The sequence below is a fragment of the Macaca thibetana genome, chromosome 1 (assembly GCF_024542745.1).
Source record: "Macaca thibetana thibetana isolate TM-01 chromosome 1, ASM2454274v1, whole genome shotgun sequence".
In the NCBI taxonomy this organism is placed as follows: Eukaryota; Metazoa; Chordata; class Mammalia; order Primates; family Cercopithecidae; genus Macaca; species Macaca thibetana.
This window is the reverse complement of record NC_065578.1, coordinates 217,211,897-217,226,794: the sequence shown is the minus strand read 5'-3', so window position 1 is coordinate 217,226,794 and position 14,898 is coordinate 217,211,897. Positions and strand designations below refer to the sequence as shown.

Sequence of the window (14,898 nt, the reverse complement as noted above, 5' to 3'; positions counted from 1 at the left end):
TAAACCCCACCTTTTGAGTGAAGGACCTATTTGGTGAAAGTTTTTAAGAGAAGTAGAATGTATCTCAGTTTATGGAGTAAAAGAAATGCAATCAAAATTTCATTGCAGTGAGACAAAATCTCACTGTGACATTGTCCAATTCTGTGTGACACTGCGAATTTTCTTTGAGTTACTCACGTAGAGATGGGGGAGTGCAGATCCATCTTTCTTAATGAGGTGGAGCCAATAGCACATATCATGGACCAAATAAGAGCCGAGGGTTCCGTCTGGGCTGGAACCCAAGTTCTTTTTCTTTTGGAAACAAGAATTCATGGCCCTGATCTCCTGTCACCAGCAGAGCACAGCAGTAGAGGTGATGGAGAAGCAATGAATCATCACCCACTTGGGAAACAGCACCTCTCCAGAGTAACAGCCTGGGTTAATTAAGGTCATGGTAAGAAATAGTTCTCCTTGTTCTGAGGTGGTTTCTTGACAGTAGGGCTCATCTTTCCCCTTCACCCACTTTGGTTTTGTTTCCTCATGTTAGGACCTTCCCCCCCCCGGCCGCAACAAAAATGTATCATATTACAAATAAAGTTATCCTACCACAAAGGCATAAATAACTTCCATGAAACTGCTGCTTTAAATTAAACAGAGCCTAAGGAACATCAGATGACTGACTCCATGTGCCTCTCCTGCCTCTTTGCCCATTTACTCCTGGCACATAACACTCACTGAGTTTCTACGTTTACTTTAAGACCTAAAACAAAGCCTTTTAATGTTGAATGTGGGCTGTTGCTCCCTCTGCTATTTTTCTAGCTATCAGGTCTATGTCTAATGTCTTGAAACAACATTGGAAGGCTGTTGTATACTGTTCATTGAATGTATCATTTTATTTCTACAGAAGGCTCAAAATTTAGTAAAATTCCAAATCTTTTGAAACTTGAGGCTATCTACCAAAGTCCATCATTTCTAAAAGTGAAAAAGTAAAATCCAGTGCCCCGATTATGAAAATTTTCAACTGTTCACAAAAATAGAGTAATATGACCTTTCTTATGTCTATCATCCAGCTTCAGTAATTCTTATCAAGATTTTGCCACACTTACCTTATCCATCATCCTTCTTCTTTTTCCCTTTGTTGAATTATTTTAGTCTTTGTGCAGTTCTTAGCATTTTTGAATCTGTGACTTGCTGTCTTTAGTTTTGAAAACGTTCCACCATTACAGCTATCTATCTATCTATCGCTTCTGCCCCTTCTCTCCTTTCTCTCATTTGAGATTCCGGTTGACACATAAGAGACCTGTGCCCCTGTTTATTTCCATTCCATTGTCTCTGTGTCTTTTCATGGAGATATTCATTTGACCTACCTTGAAGTTCACTAATTCTTTCCTCAGCTCTGACTAATCTAATGCTAAGCGGTTAAATTCTTAATTTTAGTTTTATATTTTTCAGTTCTAAAACTTCCACTGGTTATTTTTTACATAATTTCTGGTTTTCTGCTAAAATTCTTACCTATTATTTAAGTTCTGAAACACATTTATGAGTTAAAGTCCGTGTATGAGAACCTTACTGTTTCAGTACCTGCAGGTCTGTCTCACTGTCTATGTTGTTTCTCTTGGTTTTCAGAGGGTTCTTGTCTTTTCGTATGCCGGGTTATAATGTTACCAAATGCAGAACACTATACAGAAAATGTGAGGTACGTTGAGGCTGGGGATGAAGTTGTCTCCTTCAGAGATGTTTACTTTTGCTTCTGGGAATCAGGAGAGAAAGAGATCATACCTTAATCCAATCAGGATTTGAAGCGATTCATTCTTTGTAGTGGCTGCTTTATTTCTGAGTTACTGTACTATGCCTAGATAGATTGTAGTCCTTTGGTGGTCAGAATCGAAAGCCAGGGATGTTTACTAGAGCTCCTTGTTATCGTTGTTGATCCCTGAATTCCAGTTTCTGTGTCTCCTTTTCTATGAGACTGCCAAAAACATTGCTCAGCTGGTGAGCCTGTGTCTACTAGAAGATCATCGAAGGGAAAAGCACCAATGAATACAAGGTTCCGCTTCCATTCTTTCCGTGATCCTGACTTTTCAAGGTCTTGCTGCCTTAGTGCCTCCTTGATACCTTCAAACAGATTCTTAAAAATACTTTTTGGTCCATGTTTTCCTGTTTTCAGCAGCAGATAAGCTGCTTGGTCTGAAATAAGCTGCGCCACCATTGCTGGAAGCTGAGCATCTGCTGGAGATACAGTTGGCCCTCCAAACTCATGCCTTCTGCATTGAGTGGTCTGTGCTTGATTGAACTGGATGCAGAACATGTGGATATGCTGGGCCAACGGTGCTTTTGATCTGCAGTTGGTTGAACCTGCAGATGCTGAACCTGGGGATTTATAACCCGGGGATTTATAACCTGGGGATACCATGGGCTGACCGTAAGAGACTTAAACATCCACAGACTTTGGTATTTGTGGGGATCCTGGAACTAGCATCTTGTGCATACAGAGGAGTGACTAGATTTAAGTGAAATCTCAGATATTAGGTTTTAGGTCATTTAATTCATGTGCACCTCAGTTTTGTATTCCTAAAAATTGTGGACATTTTTTCTTCCATCCACAATGCCGTTTCACGCTCAGATTTCCTGGATTATCTCAGAAATACCTTTTTACAGTTGTCTTGGCTGAGTATGGATACACGAGGTCTGCACCTCGTATGTGATTGTTACATCTCCTACATCTCTTTTAATCTATAGTATTTTTCTGCTACCATCTTTTTCTTTTGCTATGATTGACTTGTTGAAGATCCTGGGTCCAGGCTTGTAGAATTTCCCATACCCCAGATTCAGCTGACTGCTTTACTTGTTCCTCTGTCCCTTGTTTTTCCGCATGAAATGGGATTTAACTTTGCAGGCTTGATTAGATTCAGCTTGAGTGTGTGGGGTTTTGTTTTGTTTCACAAGGATAGTTGATAGGTAGTCAAAAATAATTCCTTCTGCATCCGATGGCACTCAGCGTCTAGTTATCCTACTTTGGTGATGCTAAGATTGATCAGTGGATTCAGGTGGTAACAAATTAATCCATCCACTATACAATTCTTTACTATCCTTTTATCTAATGGTTTCATCAAGTGATATCTTCTCCCCTTGGCCAAATAATTCTCCAGGAGTTGCAAAATGATTTTTCTAATTCCATCCTCATTCCACATTTATCAGCTAAAATTCATACAACTGGAGCTATTTAGCGGCTCTAAAATACAATCTAAACAGGCAGATTAAGTTCTCCTTTCAGGTTCAGTAATATATTTTGGATCAGTTTTTTAAAAATAATTGTCTTAACTTTGTGCTGCTATACCAAAATACCATAGACGGTAATTCACAAAGAACAGAATTTTTTTTTTTTTTCTCACAGTTCTGGAGGTTGGGAAGTTCAAGCCATAAAATCCAAGCCAGCAGGTTGTCTGGTGAGGACTGCTCTCCATTTCCAAGGTGATGTCTGGAGGGGAGGACACTGTCCTTGCACGGTGGAAAGCAAACAAGCTGAACCCTGCGTGAAACCTGTTTTATAAGGGCTTTGATCCCATTCGCAAGGGGAGGAGCCTTGGTGACCTAATCACCTCTTAAAGGCCCAACCTCCAAACACTGCCACAGTGGCCATTGAGTTTCAGCATCTGCATTTTGGAGGGAACACATTCAAACCAAAGCAGTAGCCCTAAATAACAAAGGCGTTTTCCTACCCTGTAAATGCCAGAGCTGCTATCTGAATAATGCGATTGGTAATTGCGTCACATAGAACCAATAGAGATCAGCAACCTCAGCCTGGCAGGATCTCTGAGATATTTCTTCTCCATGACCTTTTGACTTCAGATCCCAGTTCCCTGACCTTCAGCCTCCCTATGAAATATATCAGTAAGATCTTGGTGCTTATGGGTCTGAGTTAAAGCTGGTGTGCACATTTCCTTCTTTTCTCTGCGTGTTTAAACCCATTTCTTCTTATGCACTTATTCACCATAGAAACACCTAAAACATTTTTTTCCAATCTAGGCCAAGCATTCTGGAACATGTGATTGCTAGCATTATACCTATGAAAGGAAAATTTATAACACCCAAACAAACTGCCTTGTTGAATGATTTCGTTATATGCTTTGCTTGTATGTTTTTGTGGAGGTGTTTCTATTTCTGAATCACGGAGTCAGCTCAGACTCCACTGCACCCCCTTGGTTCCCCATATTCTGTTAAATCACCCACATAACCTTTCTTTTACCAAGTCCTTCTTTTCTGTTGATATTGCCACCATCCTACCTCAAGTCTTTTTCCTCTAGGGTCTGTTTTCCAATGTTCTTGGTTTTCTATTCTGATGAAATATCCTCAGCCCGCTTTGGTAGTGCCTCACTGCTGGCAAGGGAAGTCCAGAGTTCTAGCTTTGCGCGTGTGCCTCTGCACAGCCTGGCTTCCAGTGCACCTCCTTTCCCACTCCCCTCCTCTGCTGGCCGGACCAGCATGCTCACTGCCCCTTGGCATTCAGCCTCCCATCCCATCACCAGAGCAAGCATCCATCTCTTCCCTTGTCCCAGGATCCCATCATCATCTCCAGTGGAAACCCGCTGAGACTCTGCCACTCCACTGATCACTGTGGTCCCGGCTGCTCCCAGAGCACACATTGTCTGTGCCCTGGTCAGGTGGCTGTCACACGCCTTTCTGTATCATGATTTCATTTGCTTCACCTGCAAACTACATGCTAACCAAGGGCAGGGACTCACTTTGGACTTCTGCAGATAGCTTACGGGGCCGGACCCGGAATCCAGCATCTCATAGGTGCACCTTCCCCTCACCTTCTCACTCCGACTCCTGCTTTAGTCCTCACAGTCCTTGGACACACCTGATTGCTGCTTCATTTTGGACTGTAATCCTGGTCTTTATTTTTGACAGTCCTATCAAAAAGATGACTGTCTTTTTGTCCTGTCAAGACTACTACCTCCAGGCCCTCTTCTCTCCCCATCCCTGCTCAACACCATAAAGTGGATGGAAGGCCACACCCTTGGAGAATCTCCCAGCAGGAGTGAGCTTGACCAGTTCTCCTTGGAGCTATACTCCAGCAAGAAATCACGAGTTTTATTCTGTATTGCAGCTGGGAGGCCTCCAGAAACAAAACCAGGCCCGCAATCGGCAGCCCCACAGAGCTGTGAGACTGCCCTGTAAATATTTATTTGGAAGTCCCCCGTTACAAGCGCTTCCTCATGCTCTCCTTAGTAAGCTCTACTTCATTTTGAAATATCCGAGTGACCGGGGCAGGTACCTGCCATGGCGTAATGACGCACCGCTTTCTCTGCTGTTGTAGAACTGAAATTTTCTTTGCTTCTTCTAACTGACATGACAGACATCCGCTTTGTGGAGTGATTATTAGTGTAAAATCAGTTTTTGACCTTTAAATTTAATGATGCCACATTCATAGCAATAATATAACACCCCAAATCCAGGTGTGCTTTTCAAGGAAAGTGACCAGGGCAATTACCCTCTGATAATGGCATCCTGCACTTACACCCTTTGTCTGGGAATCTTGAAGTTATTTCTACACAAATAGATAATGATGTTCATTTTGTAAGGGGTGAGAGGTAACGTGATGAAGAAAAATCCAGGACCCAGGTGTCTCCTTTGTTGTTCCCCCTTCTGCTCCCTTTTCAGCTTTTTTTTTTTTTTTTTTTAAGATGGAGTCTTGCTCTTGTTGCCCAGGCTGGAGTGCAGTGCCGCGATCTCAGCTCACTGCAACCTCCACCTCCACCTCCCAGGTTCAAGCAGTTCTGCCTCAGCCTCCCGAGTAGCTGGGATTACAGGCGCGTGCCACCATGCCCAGCTAATTTTTGTATTTTTAGTAGACGCGGGGTTTCACCATATTGACCAGGCTGGTCTCAAACTCCTGACCTCGTGATCTGCCCGCCTCGGCCTCCCAAAGTGCTGGGACTGCAGGTGTGAGCCACTGTGCCTAGGCCCTTTTCAGCTTTTTAAGAGGCATGCCCAATCTTCTGTCGGTTTAAATACTTTCCTCCCAGGTACTGCTTTCTACTTTTTTAAGAGCATGAATGAAAACAAATGTTTCCATATCACATTTCGTGGGGGAAGAGTTAAGATTCAGCGAGAGGGAATGGTTTGCAGATATGTGTGCACTTGTCAGAGAACATACCTGTCTCTCCTGGTAAATCTGCCTCATCACTATTACATCATGGAGCTTAGATGGGGTTCTCTGGGTTCATGGATGAAAAGCAGTTGGAACAGTGCCTGGCACATGGCAAGCCCTGTATAACTGATGGATTCTAGTATTATCTTATTGATGTCTGTGGGCAGGCACCTCTGTCCCTGGAGAAGCCGCATTTAGAGTGAGCCCTTGCTCGTTCTCTCTGACGGTTGGGATACACTTCCCTTCTCCTACCCAGCCAAGCCTCTCCAAATCCTTGGGAGCCAGTGTAAGTCCAGTTTCCCTGCTCCAGGAAGCCTTCCCCGGTCCAGCCGTCAGTCACCTCTTTGTCTTCACAATACTTGTATCATTTTCTCAGTTCAGTTCAACAAACTTGAGCATCTAGTGTACATTAAGTTATGCCTTGCTTGGGCGCTGACTCATGCTCCATCATGTAACCTTGTTTTAACTCCTGCAGGAATATGTGTCTTGTGTCTAATGGGATGATTCAGCCTTAAGGAAAAAACTTCTTTTTTTGAGACAGGGTCTCACTCTGTCACCCAGGGTGGAGTGCAGTGGTGTGAAACTGCAGCCTCAGCCTCCTGGGCTCGAGTGATCCTCCCACCTCAGCGTCCTAGGTAGCTGGGACTACAGGCTTGCTCCACTACACCTGGCTCATTTTTGTATTTTTTATAGAGACAGGGTTTTGCCATGTTACCCAGGCTAGTCTCAAACTCCTAAGCTCAAGCAATCCTCCTGCCTCAGCCTCCAAAGTGCTGGGATTACAGGTGGGAGCCATCACACCTGGCCTGAAAAGCTCATTTAAACTGTGGTTGTGTGTGTGTGTGTGTGTGTGTGTAGGCATTTTCCCCAGAGACAATTGTGCGTATACAGCAGGGGCTCAGTATTCTCTAAGAGTAGGGGTAGGGAGTATTGGTGCCAGAACAGGCCAAACTGCTCATATTTGGTTAAATTCAAGGTGGTAAATTCTTGTTGAATTGAAGTAATACAGCTCATCACAGGGTCTGAAACACCCGGTAGCTGGAGGTGTGTGCAGCCCTTTCTTTGGTCCACGACAACACCGTATTCTATTCTGTTCTATGTGAAAGGGGTCCAGCATGGATGGAGTTCCTCCTGCATGTCAGACGTCATGGAGAACGCAGATGGGGTGCCTGGATAAAAAGCATTATAATCCAGTGAGATGATAAATAAATACAAACGTGCTTATAAGAAAGGTGTTCCATGATGGACTCCACAGCTGAGATTCAATCAAAGGGCTTTGCGGTTAAAAGGGGGATGTGGTAGTATCTAGTTGGGGGATCATGAAAACTTTATTTATTCAACAAATATGTATTGAGAGGCAATCTTCTGTTCCAGGGCTCTGCTAGTGCTAGCGCTTCATGGAGGAGCCTGGAGGAGAAGATTAGCACCTGTTCTCCCCGCCGCATCCCTCCCAAATATCAACGCAGAGCTCCAAACTTTTGTTTCTCTTCTCTAGTGTTTATAAGGGGGACCTTCTAGTCCTATCATTTTTTTTCCCTAACACAAAACGTGGAGGAGCTGGAGACCGATTGTGGATTGTGTGTTAATTCCCCTCAGTACTGCATTCTCCTGGATTGCAAAACTAATTTCCTCATTGACATTCACAGCTGGTGTTTGCTCCTACTTTCATAGTCTCCTGATGAAATGCTGACTGCAAAGGTGAGAGCTGCTGACACTGTTTGCTGTGTGGTTTCTTCCAGGATTTTTTTCCCAGGAAGCCATCCCGTCAGAGGGGTTCAAGTGATGAAAGTTGGCAAACTGCAGCTACATCAAGGCATGTTTCCCCAAGCAATGAAGAATCTCAGACTGGTGAGTGTGCCAAGATCTCACGTAGTTCTGCCTGGCATCCTTTTTTTCTGCTGTTGCTGAACCCTTTTGTTATTGGTTAGCAGCTCTACATATGTGGGCATGCATACACACGCATGCCCAATGTGTGCTGGTAAATGTTTAACAACCACTCTGGAAAAAAACCTGCTTTGTGACATTTGCCTATTTCTGTGATGCAGGCATGCCAACCATGGCTGATTTTAAATGTGAAATCAACCTTCTTGTAAAAATAATCTTAACAATTACTCTTGCTCCCTGGTGCAAACCAGCCTCAGAACACCACTGCTCCTGTGCCCTCTCCACAAGGTCAACTCGTTTGTGCCTCCTCCCCATTGCCCACAGAACAGTCTATATCCCTTGCACGGCAAGCCCTTGACCATCTTTGTGGCAGTTCAGCTTTGCAGCCTCTTCTCCCCGCCCTTCCTGTCTCCCTTTCCACCCACCCAGTGCTCACTGCTGCTCACCAGGACCCAGCGTGACCCTGAACTTCTCACTCCTCCATCTTCACACAGCTATTTCCTCTGCCTTAAACGCCCTCCCCATCACAACCCCCTGGGCTTGACAGAACTCTGTAATCCTTTAAGGCCTAACTCCAGTGTTACTTTGCCGTCCTACCCCTGCAGCTCTCTGCCCACCTTGCCAGGAGAGCCCTTTTCACATCGCAGTAGGCATACCTGATGGCCACCCCTACCCATGCCCCCAGGAGAGCGTGAGGGCTTCGTGGTTGTCTTGGTAACCAGCTCAGTGCCATGCAAGGGATCTGGAACTTAGGAAGTATTCATTATTGGGGGAAGGAGGAAGGAGGAAGGGAAGGAGGTCAGTGAATATGGTTCTAGTAGTAAGTGTCAAGAAACTAAACGGGAGAACTGGTTTAGGGTTGGAATACCTTGTTAAAACACAATGGTTAGTTTCACCTGCTTAGGGAGTCTCCTCTGCCCAGAGGAGCCCAGGGCTCTCTGCTGTCTGGCTTTCCCACCTCAGCAGAACTTCCTCTCCTCCAGTCCGTGACCCTTCCAAAGGAGAGCTCACATGCCCACCTAGCCAGGCACTGGTGGGTCATATGGAGACCTGGCGTGTGGGTATCATAGGAAGCACTTGACACTTTAACAGGACCCTCTGGGCCGCCATGCCCTTGTGTGCGGAAGAGTGGCGGTGCAAGGATTGGGCATCAGGGTTGCTCAGGGCGTGTCCAGGGGCTGGCTGCTCCCATAACATTGGCAGCCGCCCACATGGACCTGAGAGAAATGACAAATGCCTGAGGGATTCTTAAAAATAAGATTCCCCCGTGCTCATTTTTGCCGAATGCTAGCCAGAGTGCCTTTATTTGATCTTTAAATAAAGTCAGCATGTGGCCAACAGGAGTAACACTCAGATTTCCTGAAGGCACTCAGCTCTTCCTGTTCTTTTTATCATGTCTGGCATGTTTGCCCAGGCTGGGGGAAGAACAGCACACTGTCTGTTGCAGCCTCAGGAAGAACTTTCCTTTTCTGGTCTTGGGGGTACTTAGCCAGTCGAATCAGCGAGGTACAGAAGATCCTTATTAAGGGCTTACTGTGTGAAAGTCTTGACAGAAAAATGATGTACAGGAAATTTGCTAATGTATGATATACCCAACACAGGGCCACCTGCAAGCAAATGTTTGTAAGTGATCAAACTAGACCTTTGTGTTTATATGGGACTAGAAACTATGAATACTGCTCGTACATACATGATACGTGATCATACTTAGTCCTCATGACAGGTGACAGCTGTATGAGGTCAGCGGGACAAACAGGAATTCCTTCCTATTTGAAAATGAAGGCGCTCAGGTTGGGAGACATGCAAGAGCTCCCTGAAGTCACACGAGCCAAAGTCAGGTGTATTTGTTCAATTTAATTCAACACGGTGATCAAATACCTCTGCTACTTTGGATAAGACCCAGGCTGGGTGCAGTGGCTCACATCTATAATCCCAGCACTTTGGGAGGCCGAGGCAGGCAGATCACCTGAGGTCAGGAGTTCAAGACCAGTCTGGCCAACATGATGAAACCCTATCTCTACAAAAATACAAAAACTAGCCAAGCATGATAACGGGTGCCTGAAATCCCAGCTGCTCCGGAGGCTGAGGTGGGAGAATCACTTGAACCCAGGAGGCAGAGGTTACAGTGAGCCGAGATTGCACCATTGCACTCCAGCCTGGGCTACAGTGTGAGACTCCGTCTCAAAAAAAAAAAAAAAAAAAAAAAAAAAAAAAAAAAAAATCAGCATGGTGTGTACAATTTAATGGAGGAAATAAACATGTACAAGTCATTAAATCCAGGCCAGAAACCAAGGCTCTGTTCTTTCCCTCTAGACTGGTCCAGTTAAATAGATGAGGCTGTCTAGTAAGATCAGTGTGTAGAAATCCCTTAAGCTCTAGCCGAACTCCTGTTGCCAACTTGGGGAAAATAAGGGAGAGAAATCAGAGAAGATTTAGATTGCTGCTTTTCTTTCTTTCCGTGAAGCTTTGTTCATTGCCATTGCGTACAGAACTCTTGAAGGAGACATCTAAAACACCCAGCTATGAGGACAAGCCTGAACCAACCCAGACAGACATCTCGCTATGGGTTTTCAGGATAATGTGGCCTGGGCTGATGGTACTGACCATCACCAGCCCTTCTGATGACCCTCTTACTGCCCTTTCCATCCCTCATGCCCAGGTCTGTTCTGCTGCCCTCGTACTCTTCTGATGAGGTTGCATCGCCTCTTTCAGAAGCTTCTCTTGGTAATCATGTTAGCTTTTCCTGCTCTTGGTACCAAGGTGAAGCTCAGGCATGCACCCCGATAGATGCCAGTTGAAAGGTATTCTGGGAGCAGCGTCAGATTATCTGTCATGAGGCCTGGGGTTAAATGGTGGCCTTACCCAAACTTGCTATGTGTCTCTACAAAAGTCATTGGGTCTCTTGCCGAGGTCTGATGATCAACCAAGGAGCAAACATGCACTCCTGGCAGAGTCGTAGAAAGAGTGCAAGGATTTAGAGTCAGTACGTCCAGGTTCCAGTCCTACCATTTGCATTAATCTCTGAATATAATTTCATTTGTAAAAGGAGGCTGATAGCTATCCCACAGAGTTGTTTTGAGGAGTAAACGAGGCAATGCGCAAGAGTGTGCTGGCCAATCTCTAGCATTTTGAAACGATTAAAGATGGGTATTGTTACAGGAACGCTTGTTCTGATCACTCTCCCACTAGCGGGTCTGTTCAGTACTTGTGTTTGTAGTTTGGGGTACACGGTGGTTCCTCTGGTGAACAGTTATGTTCTATGCCTGCTCCCCAAGGTGAGTGGGAATTCCTCAAGGGACCTTACATTCCTTTTGTGTCTTCTGGTGCCACCTAACGTAGACACACAAGCCCCCAATACAGCGAGCTCTGTTAAAGACATGCTTGAATGAATGGATTTTGGTAATGGATGGAAGACTTTAAAAGCCTCCCCCGACCCTGCTGTTTAGCTGTTTATGGTTAATGGACCAGATCTTCTCATGACCTTTGCTGAGCATTTGCTAGCGGAGGGATGGCCTGAATGTATCCATCCCTAGGAAAACTCACATGACCTGGGAGTCTAGAAGCAGGTCAGTGTCTTCCTGCAGAAAGTCTTTCTTTCCTGAGCTTTCTCAGGACTCGGGTAACCTGGAGAGGGAAAAGGGAGGCTATACTCTTTGCCTTTTGAAACTGATGTCATCTTCAGACAGGCACCCCTGGGATGCTCTTTCTTGTCTTAGAAACCCTGGAAATAATGGAATGAAATCACTTGAATAAGGTTTTTGAAGACTGAGTTTGAACAGAAATCAGAGGAGCTTCAGACACAGAGATTTATTACAGATTCAGTTAGGCTCCAGCCTCCTCCAGGAAAGGAATCCACTTAGCCCAGCTCTGATTTGGTTTCATCTTCCGTTTCCACTGGGCTCAGCTGAAATTCTTCTGATTGCTGCCACGGGACAGTCCTGGGGTCCCTTCCCAGTGCTTCCCTCCTGCCCTCTCCTGTCTCTAATCTACTTTTATTTCTTTCCATTTATTTCTTAGAAGGCTTTTGTTTACTACTAATTTGACTTCTTGGACCTCAAGGACAGCCCATGTGGGCTGTCTTGTTAATCAGAGCTGGTTTTTTCCTGTGAACGCTGCATGCTGCAGGCTCCCGCACCCCGGCCCTAGTGGAGTTGCTTTGTAGCAAGTCTGGCTCCAAAACTTAGACTTCTTTCCCCTCAGTATCCATTTTTTTAAAATCTGTATTTAAACTTTTTGTATCATAATTTTTCCCTTCTCTTTTAATTTTATTGAAGTATTTTATATCTTGAGCATTTTTTTAGCTTTTTTTGCATCTAAATAGAGAGCACAAGGCCGCAAGTCCTAGAGATTGCTTCTTTTATTCTTGCATCAGCCACCCTGATTTCCAGCCCCAGCAATGGCTGATTTAGAGCATGCACTTCTGTTGGTCCCATGCCTTAATCTGCTACAGTGATTCTTAACCTCTTTGGTCGTATCCCTATTTAGGAATCTGATGAGGGCCACTGACTAACCAGAGAAGGTTAAATATACACAACCTTTTGTATATTTGGTGTGGATGGCGGCTTCAGAGGCTCCCTGAAGCCCTTCCATGGACTAAGTGTCCGTGGTGTCTAGGTTAAAAAGCCCTCCTCTAAATACTTAACATCATACTTTACCGTGTGGGGAGGTGGGAGGTAAAGAGGTAGAATAAGAAGGCACACAGAGACGATGTTCCATAGTTGTCACTAACACCTTCAAAGAGTTGTTTGGAAGCCCCTAGCTCTGATATTTATGAATGGTTCCTACTGACCTCCAAATGGAGAATAATAGTTCCAAGAGTGTGTTTTTGAACCAAAAAAGAGAAAAGAAAATAACGGCTAAAATGCAAACACAGTGATTAAGCCGTATTATGGGCAATAAGCAGAAATTTACCTACCAGGAAGTATAAGTTCAGTAGCAACAAGGAGTCAGATGGGGAACATGAACTTGTACCTCCACCTGGCAGTAATAGGGTGTCATCACCTCATTCTCTTGCTGGAGCGATGTCAGAGAAAGCCACTAAAGCAGGTTGAGGTAAAATTCAGAGTCTCATAACGGAATACTCAAAACATCTGTGCTTCGGTTAAAAATCACTCACTGTGACAAGAACCAGGAAGACCTCAATCTTAATGAAAATCAAAGCAATTAGTAGACGCCAATTCCAAGATAACAGAGATGTTAGAATAATCTGACAGATTTTAAAGCAGCCGTGATAAAAATGCTTCATCAAGGAATTACAAACACCCTCAAAATAAATGGAAAAAGTAGAAAACCTCAGTTAGGTAGAAGCCATAAAGAAGACACAAATAGAAATTTAAGAGCTGATAAATATAATAATCAAAATAAACAGAAGGGAGCTCCACAACAGAATGGAGGAAACAGAGGAATGAATTGGTGAATGTGAAGATAAGACAATTGAAACTGCCCAACCTGAAAAACAGAAAAAAATACTGAAGAAAAAGTAAAATTGAACGGTGCCTCAGAGGATCAATAACAAAAAGATCTAACATTGAAGTCCCAGAAAGAGAAGTAAAAGAGGGTGAGGTGGAAAAAGTGCTTGAAGAAATAACGGTGGAGGCATCCAAATTGGAAAGGATGAAATAAAATTATCTCTATATACAGATAATATGATCTCATATGGAGAAAGCTCTATAGATTACACACACACCCCCCAAAAATGTTACAACTAATAAGTGAATTAAGCAAGGTAGCAGGATACAAATCAACACACAAAAATCAGTTGTATTTCTTTTCTTTTCTTTTTTTTTTTTTTTTTTTGAGACAGAATCTCGCTCTGTCACCCAGGCTGGAGTGCAGTGGTGCAATCTTGGCTCACAAAAATCAGTTATATTTCTAAACATGAAAAATCAACAATTCGAAAACAAAATTAAGAGAATAATGCCATTTGCAATAACACAAAACTGAGTAACATACTCAATTATTCTCCATGAAGAAGGCATAAATAAGGAGAATTACATCTCATGTTCATAGGTTGGAAGACTTAGTATTATTAAGATGTCAGTATTACCCAAAATGATCTTCAGATTCAATGCAATCTCTATCAAAATCCCAATGGCTTTTTTGGGGAAGAAATAGAAAAATACATCTTGAAATATATATGGAACCTCAAGGAATTCCAAATAGCCAAAAGCAGTCTTGAAAAAGAAGAACAAACATGGAGAACTCACCGTTCTTGATTTTAAAATTTATGAGAAAGCTACAGTAGTCAAAACAGAGTGATACTGGCGTAGATGGACATATAGATCAATGGAATAAAATAGAGAGCCCAGAAATAAACCCTCGCATATATGGTCAAGTGATTTTCAACATGGATGCCAAGACCACTCAATGGAAAAAGTACAGTGTCTTCAACAAATAGTGTTGGGGAAACTGTATATCCACATGCAAAAGAGTAAAGTTAGGCCCTTACCTAACACCATATAAAGTAAAACAAATAGTGTTGGGGAAACTGTATATCCACATGCAAAAGAGTAAAGTTAGGCCCTTACCTAACACCATATAAAGGATCAAAGACCTAAACGTAAGATCAAAAGCTTCTACTAGACTCTTAGAAGAACACATTAAGGAAAAAGCCTCATGACATTGGACATAGTAATGATTTCTTGGATATGGCACCAAAGGTACAGTCTACAAAAGAAAATATAAACAAATTGGACTTCACCAAACTGGTAAAATTAAAAACTTTTGGGCATCAAAGGATACCATCAACAGAATAAAAAGCAACCCATAGAATGGGATATATACATACAATGGAATATTATTCAACCTTAAGGAATAAAATTATGACACATGCTACACATAAATGAACCTTGAAGGCATTATGCAAAGTGAAATAAGCCTGA

General features: G+C 43.5%; 1 protein-coding gene across 10 annotated transcripts in view; it reads left to right on the top strand.

The window, feature by feature from the left end:
• The window catches only part of SMYD3 (SET and MYND domain containing 3), a 758,748-nt gene that overhangs the window by 729,726 nt on the left and 14,124 nt on the right, over positions 1–14,898 (top strand). For all 10 annotated transcript variants that reach the window (XM_050771870.1, XM_050771875.1, XM_050771879.1 and 7 more), the window contains one exon: positions 7,873–7,981. In XM_050771870.1, coding sequence (XP_050627827.1) covers positions 7,873–7,981 — 109 coding nt within the window. The remainder of the gene's footprint in view (positions 1–7,872; positions 7,982–14,898) is intronic.